General features: G+C 31.1%; 1 protein-coding gene across 1 annotated transcript; it reads right to left on the bottom strand.

The window, feature by feature from the left end:
* Positions 1-5,533: 5,533 nt before the first annotated feature.
* On the bottom strand, positions 5,534-8,287 carry LOC112099673 (cytochrome P450 71A21-like). The gene is made up of 5 exons (XM_024187092.1): positions 8,275-8,287; positions 7,909-7,960; positions 7,680-7,759; positions 6,858-7,438; positions 5,534-5,662 (listed from the first exon to the last, which is right to left on the bottom strand). Exons 1-5 carry the CDS (start codon positions 8,285-8,287, stop codon positions 5,534-5,536), a joined length of 855 nt encoding a protein of 284 aa, XP_024042860.1.
* Between the last annotated feature and the right edge of the window lie 3,895 nt (positions 8,288-12,182).

Raw genomic sequence — 12,182 nt, 5'->3', positions numbered from 1 at the left:
TTCTAAGTTTTTGTTTTGTTTACAAGTTCTTCTTGCCGATTACAACTCCAACATTAATTTACCCATTTTTCCATTAGTTTACTAGTTTTATGTGTGGTTTACAAATTTTTTTGTTTCATTTCACACTTAATGTCAATTTACAAGTTCTATGTCATTTTTACAGAGGCTTAATTTATTTTGTTACAGAGGAGCTTAGGTGATAGAGACAGATTTTCAAGCTCAATAAATCTTGGTTTTAGCACCCATGCAAAGTCACATCTTTAACCATTGAACCTTCCGTGTAACTCAGCTTTCTCGGCTAATTTGTTGAATGAGGACAGTCACAGCATAGACTGTTCTACAGCTGCCTTATTTGAGCTTTTAAAGCTATCATAACCTCATTAATAGCTTTTGGTAACATAGTATTCAAAGTCCTTTTATAAACAACTCTTGCTTCAACCCAACCTCATTTGTTTACTCACTACCATGAAAGTGTTTCTATCCAATCAGGTTGTTGCTTGTTCTGCTATTAACATGAACTTTGCTGCTCGTACTGCATACAATTATTCAGATTTTGTCACCAGTGACGATATACCTCTTGATGAGGACTATTTTGAAGTAATATTGCTTATCTCTCGTATATATATTGGGAGTATCCTATGGATACGTAAATTCATATGCTTATCACATAGGTTGTGGATTCTGAAGTTTCTAATGGCTCAGTTGACTGGGGAATGCCAGATACTTCCAGCTGGGTTCATCCTATTTATTTTGCCAAATGTTTGACAGAGGTGATTATGAGCTGGTTTTGTAATTAGTAATTTTGTTACTTCACTGACAATTTCCCAACACCATGATCACAGTCAGTTATTATTCTATCTTTCTATTGAAAGTTTAATAATATAACGTGAAGTGCTGACTGTTATTTTGCTATTAACATGAACTTTGTATTCATTTATTTATAATTTTTTTTAATCTCCAGATTGTTCAACTTTACATGGCCAAAATTATGCTATTATTCATATGTGTAAGTTTGACTCATACAAGATGACAAACCTGACATATGAGGAAGATTGGATAATTAGATCTTAACTTGACGTATGAGGAAGATTGGATAATTAGATCTTACTGTGAACTAGAATTCAGATAAAGATAATGAAAACGTATTCTTTTATTTCTTAACTGTTTATTTTTACATTGTGTCAGCAATTTCAATGTGATAGATTATTCCTTCTCTTTAATGGATAGGTGACCCTCAGATTTGCTCCGCATATATTATCTGGATCAGTCCGGACACAACACCAGGCATTCTGTACCCAATGCAATTAAACAAGTTCAGGAAATGCTGGGGGTTTCTTGTGCTTTTGAACAGGCAGTTCAGGTATCAAGGAAACTCTTCTTTCTCTTTTTCTTATGCGCAAATTCTCACCTTCTGAATATGCTATTTTTAAATTTCTTCTAGTGAGGTTAGTATTTCTAGTCAGTTTGAAGACGTAACATCATTTGATTCACTTGTATATTGTTAGTATTTACCTTCCATGATATTTCCTGTTTTGTTAAGAGTTAATAGTTTGGGCCTTTACTTCTCTCTATGGTATGTTGAAAGCCATTTCTACATCCGGCTTGTTATATTTTCTATCAATTTTGTGTGATATATTGTTTATTTTTTTTAAACTTCCTCTCTATAATAACTGGCCTTTTATCCTGTAGAATTTTTGTACACAGTGTTCCCGTATTTTTAATTCCATTTGGTCGCCTATTCTAATTGTTGCCAGCTTTTGTAATTCATGGTTTATGTTATCTTGCTTAATAAGTATACTATAGAAAGAATTTTATTTTTTTTCCTAAAATAGAAAACCTGCATGACTGTTTATTCTAGCTTCTCTTTGGGCCTCAATTTCAAAGGAATTTCAAGATAAATAAACATCTGCACTGATTTCTCTTACTTGTATTTTGGATTTAAGAACTACAAGAATTTCACTCAGCTATGGGGAAGCAAAAGTTGATGTAGTTGGCATTTGGCCGCTGAAGTTTCTAATCAGCAAGGTAAGAAAGAATATTACATTGCAACTGTGGTATGGTTTACTAGTTTATTAGTTATGTATAAACGTCCTAGGATACCTAATCGATGCATGTAGCAATTTCTTAGGAAATAAGATCAATTGATGTGTTAAGATTTAGAATATCATTATTAGGCCCTTTTCTATAAGCTTAAAATTTCATGAATATTACATTGTTCGAGGTTCCTGTCATATTTCATTGTCATCAAAGTAGGAGAAAGTAATAGGTTCATGAGAGGTGTAATATTCATTATTATTATAACAAAAAATGCATTAAAATATAAGACTACATCACATGGCCATAACTATAGTCTAAAAAATACTTGGTCAAAATTGTGTTTTCTTAAAATGCAAATAGCTTGTCCAAATCCACACCCTCAGGCATATGCAGATTATTTTAGGATAATTTTTGTGCATTGACACAAGTGAGGCAGCCTCCTTAGGATATAATCTGCAGAAAATTTGAGCAAAATTATTAATACAACACAATTATTTGGACTAAAAAAAATTATAGAAATAATGACCTATTTTCCCATACCAAATAAATTTTGTGAAGCTGTTTAATGGTCCAGCGAAGTTGTCCACACTTGTAACATGGCCGTTCTTACTTGGGCATTTCCGTGCAGTATGTCCATCTTGTTTGCAATATCCACATTTTCTTGTGTTAACACCTTTGTTAAATTTCGTACTGGGTGCACCCTTTGTCTCGACAACTAGAGGATCTTTTACAATTCTTGCTTTCTTTTCTGCACTGCATGGTCTATCTGTATCTCCGTTGTCACACGTTCTCAACTCCTTTATCTCACTCTTCAGTTGAGTAAGATGACTTTTTAATTTCCAATAGGCAGCATCAGATTTTGAGGCATAAAAACTAATTTCATTGAATTCGGCATTTAATGACCCATACCAAAAATTGTTAAGAACATCCTTAGATTGACTTTCCAATGGCATTAGAGATTGTTTGTAAACTTTCACATCCATAGTTCATCTTTTGTTAATCAATGAAGTAGGTATCTCACTAACATGCATATGTTTCATCACACAAAATAAGTGAGGGCATGGTATTCCAGTAGATTCAAACTTCTTACAAGAGCACTTAAAATGTTGTTCTTTTAGATAATAAACCACAGTCCACTTCTTTTTGGCTTCTAAATGCCTAGTTAATGTGTACACTTGAATATCTAGAAGAGTGACATTGCTCAACAATATAAACTGGCCTTCTTTGTAAATCTGTTTACGAACCTTGTAAAATAACTTTTGAGTGTAAACCCCTGCAGCATGCTTCTCCAAGCTTGGAAGATGAGTACTAATCATTGGAATAACATATGGAAAGTGGGTCATGAGAAAATCCAATTACTCCATAGGCAATTCTCCTTGAAATATATATTACAGCAACTTAATATCTTCCTCTGAAAATGAATTTAGTAGAGTGATTGAATCATGAAAATTTTTTTGTTTGCTTCGTCTTTTGGGAAACTAATTATAAGGGGATTTTTGGTATGGACCAGGCTTTCGCTTTCAGGAGCGCATATCTTTAACCTCAAATACACTAAGTTGGTTTGATGATTCCTCTTCAATAGACCAATCATCATTCCGGCCATTATCCTACAAAAATTATGATTTAGAACTTAACACTCATCTATGCACTATTATGTTTTACTTATGCAAAAAAGAAGATAACAATTTATTGCTAAATACCTGTGTAGCTGCATTGTAGAAAATTTGCTTACGCTTTCCCTCATTTAGGTCTGACTCACCCGTCAAAATTCTCTTATCATGTTTCTCTTCAACATTCTCCTCATCCAGTAATTTCTTCTCAAGAATATCATCTCCATCTGACCTTTCTTTGGCTCTCTTCATTAGTTCGGTAAAAGTTAAAATTTCATGGCTTGATTCGTCGTTCTTTTGTTGCTTTCGGGAAGGAGAAGTAATTCCAACAGCAGTGCCATTATTCTCCTTTTGCTGCTCAACTTGCTTTTGGGTTAAGTTCTCTTTAAGGGTTTCCATTACTTGTTGCATTTGCTACATCCAGCTACCTATTGAATGCTTTAAACCATCAAGCTCCAATGCCATACGGCCAATATCTTTTCGAACAAGTGATAATTCCTTCTGATGTTGACAATTATGTATGCATTCTTCATTCTTCCGACTTGTTCCATCAAATGTTTCCTGGGCTGTGTTTTGTTGAGGATGGATTTCTCGTAAATTAACCTAATAAATACCACATACTATTAAATACATGTCATTTCAATATGATACGTTAATATTTAATTAATAAAAAGTAGATGTCATACCTTTGAGCTTCCCATAACCACTATTTTTCTTAACAAAACTCAATAAGTTAGTTACATCTCGATTTGTCCATGTTGTTATTGGACTCAAAGATTTATCAATAAATTTTTGTGCAAATGATATAGAATCCATGTAAAAAAGCTGCAATATTAACAAAATGATCAAAACAAAGCAAAAACAAAATAACACAATAAAACTGATGAAATCATTTAAAAAACAATTATTACCTCCAACAATAGTACACAACCATTAACAACTTTATGTTGTCCTGCCTTGAACTTTTGTATGCCCTCAACTAGCCCTTTAAAAGCCCACGTTGTCCAATTTTTTTTTATTTATGGCACTGGTGTCTTTAAAAAAAAAACCAAGTAATACGGGGCTAAATTCAACCCCGATTTAGGAAAAATAATTGTAGCTATAGCAAACAAAACAAAGCTTCTTTTAAAGTCATCATTCACCTCCCTTTGATTCACCAATTTTGACTCTAAAGTTTTCAGCTTAATGTATCCACTGTCATCACAATATTCATTCCTCAATTTATCTATGTCATCAATACCAAGATCCACATCAATGTCGACTCCACCATCTTTTATTCCCATAATGTACTCAAAATCTTGAGGCGACAGATTGATACTCTTACCATGCAAAAAAATACATGAAGTAAATGGATCAAAATTTTGAACCAACCATGAACATAAATCTCGTTTCAGTCGACCACATTTTATGTTTAGAAGAATTTCAAATCCTAACTCCATAATAGCTTTTTTTTTTAATTTTCTAGCAATTTTGCTACCAGTTTTGCAAAACGATCTGGTGCGCATCTAGTTTCCATGGCTTTTTGAGTTCCCTTCACAAAATCATCTTCTTTGTCTTTATTCTGTGCTATATCACCCTTCTCTTCTTCACTCAAAATTTTGAAACATTTCCCTAATTTAATTCTATCCTAAAAAATTTTAAAAAATATGACAATAAGTTATTGCTTGTAACACGTCCCAAATTTAATGGAAATTAATTATCGCACCTACACTCACCACTTTTTTTCCTTGTTCCCGTAATATTTTTGCTTCTTGCTTGTTGCAGTCAATTAAATATTTTGAAAAAAATATATATAATCAGTGCACGTTAACATTATTGTGCTTGGCTTTACTAAATATTAATAAATTTACCAATAGTCAAACACATAATATTTAATGTAAGAAGACTTACAAATACTCAATGAAAGGCCGATTTCTTCTTAAAATTTCATTTTCCGGGCTCACATTATCATTCTCCTTGAAATCATTCTCGTTACCCTCATCTACATTTTCAGCCATTTTCGAGTTTACAAGAACCTGTACATGAAGATTTAGCACAAAAAGAAATGTCAAATATCACAAGTTTTGGATCCTGTAAAACAACAGAAAATTTAACCCAAAAATAGTAATAAATTTATCCAAAAATAGCAAAAAATTTAACTGAAAAATAGTAGTAAATTTTACCCAAAAACAACAGAAATTTAACCCAAATACAGCAGAAAATGAAGCCCAAAACACCAAAAAAATTTACATGTAAACATCAGAAAATTTAGCCCAAAAACAGTCGTAAATTTATCCAAACAGCAACAAATTTACCCAGAAATAATAGAAAATTTAACACAAAAATAGCAATAAATTTATCAATTAACAGTAAAAAATTTAATTGTAAAACAGCAGCCAATTTATCCAGAAACAGCAGAAACTTTAACATAAAAACAGCAGCAAGTGAGACCCAAAACACCAAAAAAATTTAACCAAAAACAGCAACCAATCATCCCAAATACAGCAGCAAATTTATCCAGAAATAGTAGTATATTTACCCAGAAACAGCAAAATATTTAACCAAAAAACAGCAGCAAATGAAGCCCAGACCCCCGAAAAAACTTACTTGGAAATAGAAGAAAATATAACCCAAAAACAGCAGTAAATTTATCCAAAAATAACAAACAATTTAACTATAAAACAGCAAACAAATGAAGCCCAGAACACCAAAAAAACTTACCTAGAAATAGAAGAAAATATAACCCAAAAACAGCAGTAAATTTATCCAAAAACAGCAAACAATTTAACTGAAAAACAGCAGCCAATTTACCCAAAAATAGCAAAAAATATAACCTAAAAAACAGCAGCAAATGAAGCCCAAATACAGTAAAAAAATTTATCCAAAAATAGCAAAAAATTTAACTAAAATACAGTAGCATATTTACCCAGAAATAGCAAAATATTTAACCCAAAACCAGCAGCAAATGAAGCCCAAAACACCAGAAAAATATAACCCAAAAATAGCAGTAAATTTATCAAAAAACAGCAGAAAAATAAACTAAAAAATAGCAGCCACCTTACCCAGAAACAATAAAAAATTAAACCTAAAAATAGCAGCAAATGAAGCTTTATCAATAGGAAAGTCTAAAATATTTTCTTTGTGAAGCCAAAGCAAGACATCTATAAAGTCCTTGTGATCTTCAACTTGAGAATTGTTAGTCATCCTATTCTCATGTTCTTGAATGACTACCTCAAGAAAATCATCAACCTCCTTTGAAGTTTTCTTAAGCTTGGCATTCAAGCTATTGAAATAGCACAACCAACCTTGCCATGGAATATAATCTTCCACATGAAAAGTAGTCATCAACTCAATAAAGTCCTTAAACTGCTTCCTAAACTTACTACCAACTTCTCCTTGATCACTATATTTTTCTACTCTAACATCACGAAAAGAATGATGAATCCTTTTGTTACGTAAAAGTTGTACAACAAATAAGCTTTTAACTTTTCTTAAGTACTCACCATAAGGTGCCATAGAGACATATATACAACCGTTTAAAAGTTTTACAAATGGGGTTAATTTTGGTTGATTTGCAAAGATTACATTTCTAACAATTTCGCAGGCAGCATCAGCAGAAGAGACAACAAGCACTGGCACTTTGCCTAAGTGAAGCAACATCAGGGGGCCATAGCATTGTGCCAAAGCACCGAGTGAGCAATGAGGGAACAAGCCAAGTTGGTGAAGGTTTCCAATGATTGGGAGCTTTGGGGGACAAATACGGCAAAGATTCAGGCTACAATTTTGATCAAGGATTGCAAGTTTAACAATTGCTGGAAAACAGACATCTTATTACAAATTATCATAAGCGTGAACTTGTACTAAATTATGATCTATTAGTAGCAGTGAATTATTACAAATTTCTTCCCCACAATTGAGATATATATACACTAGAAAATGGAGAGTATGAATTTACAATTCACTCAAAGACTTTGAGAAAGATGTCTATGTGGTCCAGTCGACATAGTGACAGATTGCCAGGCAAGTGGGCAATGTTTATGTGGTCCAGCAAACCCAAACACTTTACACAGAACTTCTTCATTCTGTGAACAAATCCGGCATGCAGAGACTTGTTAATTCCGGTGGAATTGAATCTAAGAATTCCGTGAACAAATTATGACAATGATACTATATCAGTTAATATAAAATTGAATGAGAAATCTAGAACTAAATTACTTAGCAAATTCATGCAAAGAAAACAAAATTGCTTAGCAATTCGAATGAGACAGAGGATTAAACTTACCTTGCCCAAGTGACGACCGCCAAAACCAAGACAGAGGCAGCGATGGCAGAGACTTAGCAATTTGAATAAGACAGAAAATCAACTCAAAGAATGGCCGTAATCTGCAGACGTATCGCCGGTGCACCCGAACGGAAGTTAACGCGGCAGTGGGTGTGACTATATCTTTTGCAATTCATTAATTAGGGATCAAGTTTTCCCTTTGTATTTTTTTTTTCTTTTAAAAAGTAAATCCTTTTTTTCCTTTAAATTTATATCAGTAGAATTTTATTTAAAAAAGTACTTAACCGGTTATAAACCGATTAGATATAATTTAATTAAAAATTTTTATTATTTTATCATTATTGTGAATCGTTGATTTAATCTAACAGTCCACGTCCATTACGGCATCAATGCCGTAAATTTAATTATGGCTGTTAGAGTGCAATTTATGCACTAGTTTTGCATTATTTACTTCCCTTAATATCAATGTTTTGCACTTAATAATAGTGATTTACTTGTGTTTTACTTTTGTAGGTGCAATTCTATTGATTGATGATAAAATTGAGCTATAAGATGATGTTTAAGGATGATTGTTCTCTTAGAGAAATTATAAGCGTTAGAAGAACTTTGTTGATAAGGCGTGGGCGCGTGCTGTCAACTACGAACCTGCAGTTTTTAGTTTAACGTGTTTTGTATTTTTAGCTATTTTTGTAATTACGAATTTAATATTTCAGATATTAGTATTTTATTTTAAAGAGAACTCTAAAAGAGAAGAGAGAGAGAGTATTTAAGGGAGGAATCTATTGTGAAAAGGGGGATTTTGGGATTTTGGAGAAAAGAAAGAAATCCTAGATCTTAATTTTTTCTCTTCTCTCTATGAAGAACTAAACCTATTTTTCTGGTTGAAGGATAATGAAGCTTTGATTCATCACTACTGTGAGATCTTTCTTGTGCTTTAATTGTTTTATTACTTTTTGGGTATTTGTTTATTCTCTAAATTATTTTCATGATTATGGTTGTTAATTAGGTAATTGGCCACTATTTAATTATCAACTTAATCTATTGTCAATTAAAGGATTCATCGTATGAAGAATTTAATGTTTGTGACAAATAACATAGCAGAGAGTTGTGTTGTGAGAATAAACAATCTAATTTAAATGAATCATCATATGTGTTGATTAGGATTTGGGTCTCTCTGGTTTTTCAGGCTGTCAATTGATTAAATCCTATGATCGTATCTAGGGTTGTCTATTGATTAGGGAAATATCCAACGGTCGTACCTTGGTTATCGACTAGTTAAGGAGAGATTGGCTATTAGAGGGTCTCAATAGCTATAACTGGTCTATTCATAAGTAATAATAATCTATATTTGAATCAATGATCAGTAGTCGAATCAAGCTGAGTTAATTCCTTCAACCAGAGCTTTCTCCAATTTGAATTACAACTTTAATTTGCATTCTTGTTATTTTAATTTGATTTTTATTATTATCAACTATTTCCCCATTTTACGTTTTACATTTCAAAAGGATTTAAATAATTACCGATCTCTGTGGACACGACCCTGCTCAATCACTATACACAATTTATTTAGAGTAGGAATTTATTTTTGTTGGCTTCGACAACCATCAATGGCATTATAGAATTTTCTTTTAAAATAGTGATTGAAATCTCACTAGTTGATTCTCAACTTTAGTCCTAACTATTATCTGTCCTTCAGTTATTGAGTAATAAATTTCATAATTAATAAAATTAAAATTTTATCATTTACTAAATAAATATTACATTAATTAGATTCACTTATTGAGTTATCTAGCATCACCTTTTCTTTTAATAACAACACACTTGGAATTGATTTTTTTTTTTTTTGTAAGTTATCGTGGCATATGCACCTTACCGTCGAAATTAAATGTATCTATTAGAAATGAATGTTTGATCTTTTGCATTGACTCCAGGAGGTGAAATTAACTTGACTATCCTTTCACTTATTACGTTGATGTTGGGTTAGTCTGTGTCTTTATTTTTTATCAATAATGGTAGGTATCCTATAATATATTTCTGGTGTGGCACACTCATTTGTTTAATACAGACGCACTCTTAAGTCTTGTGATTTAATATAATTATTTTTTAATACATTATAAAATCATATTATTTATAATATTAAATCATATGACTTAAAACATATTCGCATAAAAAAAATAAGAACCCTTATACTAAAAAGAGACTGTTCGTGCACACACGCGCACACACACCGGATATGTGGACATATGAACAGCCCTTTAAAAATACCCTTATTTTTATATTTATTAATATTTATTGAATTAAAGACAATTTAAGTTTTCTCTCTCCATATATGGACCCCACTCAATCACTGTCCCTTCTACATTTTCTTTAACTTTCATATACTCTTATATACTCTCTTCCCTTGGTCCTATCTCTCTCTCTCATCTCTTTTCTGTAGGTGATCACCATGAATATAAGGCTTATTAATACTGGAATTCCATCCGTTGCAACTTTACTGTGTCTCAAAATAAACAAATAAGTTATTCTAAAAACAATATTTTTTATTATATGAGGTTAAATTGATGTCTGTAGAATCATGAAAAGGATTGTTGTAAGTTTTATTTCAGACTCGATTAATTATGCACATGCCATAATTAAATTGTTGCTATTTATTTTTCTTCATTCTTGTTTTGATTTTTCTTTTTTCTTTTTTCTTTTTTTTGATTTGTTTGTTTTGTTATGTAATCCATCTTGGTTCAAGTTAACGCTTGAAAAAGATGAGAGAGAGATAAGAATGACGAGAGAGAGTGAGTGATTAAGTTCGAACCACGCACGGTGAGAAAAAACTTAAATTATTTTGAGAAATCGAATCTTTTGATTCATTTTTAATCTAACATATATTAACAAATGTAAAAATAAGGGTATTTTTAGAGGTGCTCCCTTATTGACTCAGTTTATTATTAGCATAAAAATATTAATTATCATCGAACATTAGTAGTTACTAATTTGCTAACATGCCATTTGTAATTCTAAAATTTTATAAACATACTTCACTCAAATTTAATTTGGAAATATACGTTCCAATCAAGAATTTTTACATATTAAAATTAAGAATAAATTAAAAGATAAAAAAATATAAACTTAATGCAGTGTATTATATTATATAAAAATATGTATTTTTTGTGTTTTAATTTATTCTTAACTTTAATATGGTTAATGATTGACTTTAATATGGTTAAGATCTCCTTAAAAATCCTATTATTTTTACATTTGTTAATACCGTTAGGATAGAAGATGAATCAACAAATTAAATTTGTCAAAATAATTTTAATTTTTCTCTCTTCGTGCGTGGACCCACTCAATCACTCTCCTTCCTATTGTTTCTTCGTGCTCTCACTCTCTCTCTCCCCCTCCCCCGCCGCGGCTCATGCTTATCTCTCTCGTCTTTTCTATGCACCGACTTCAGTCAGTTAAAATGGATTACATAACAGTAGAAACAAATCAAAACAAGAATGAAAAATATGTTTAACTCTTTTAATTTAATTTTTTAAATACTTATTTATTTATCTACATAATAAATAGAAGAGTGAAAAAAGAAGTTATTTTTTAAATGAAAATAAATATATATTATTTAATCAAATTTTTTCTCTAAAAAAATAATAGTAATTATAATACTTCTCTCTCTTCAAGAATTATGAGAAAAAAAATATAGTATTAAATTAAAGGCACTAAAAAATTCTCCAAATAAATTTCTTCAAATGAAATAGTACTTTTCTCTTTTTAATATTAAATAGAGAGAAACACTATTTTATTTGAAAATTTTCATTTGGAGAGTTTTTTTAAACCTTTTTTTTATATGACTCTTTAAATAGATAATAAAATCTCATTTAAAGAGACTTTTAATGATAGTCTGATGGTTGTCGAAACTAACAAAAATAAATACCTACTCTAAATAAATTGTGTATAGTAATTGAGCAGAGTCGTGTCCACAGAGATCAGTAATTATTTAAAACATTTTAAAATGTAAAATGCAAAATGGGGGAATTATTGACAATAATAAAAATCAAATTAAAATAACAAGAATGCAAATTAAAATTGTAATTAATAGTAGGGAAAGCTCTGGTTGAAGGAATTAACTCAGCTTGATTCGACTACTGATAATTGATTCAAATATAAATCATTACTACTTATGAATAGACCGGTTATAGCTACAAAGGCCCTCTAATAGCCAATCTCTCCTTAACTAGTCGTTAACCAAGGTACAACCGTTGGTTATTTCCGTAATCAATAGACAA

The sequence above is a fragment of the Citrus clementina genome, unplaced genomic scaffold (genome assembly GCF_000493195.1).
Source record: "Citrus clementina cultivar Clemenules unplaced genomic scaffold, Citrus_clementina_v1.0 scaffold_3, whole genome shotgun sequence".
NCBI lineage: Eukaryota > Viridiplantae > Streptophyta > Magnoliopsida > Sapindales > Rutaceae > Citrus > Citrus x clementina.
This window is presented reverse-complemented; position numbering and strand designations above follow the sequence as displayed.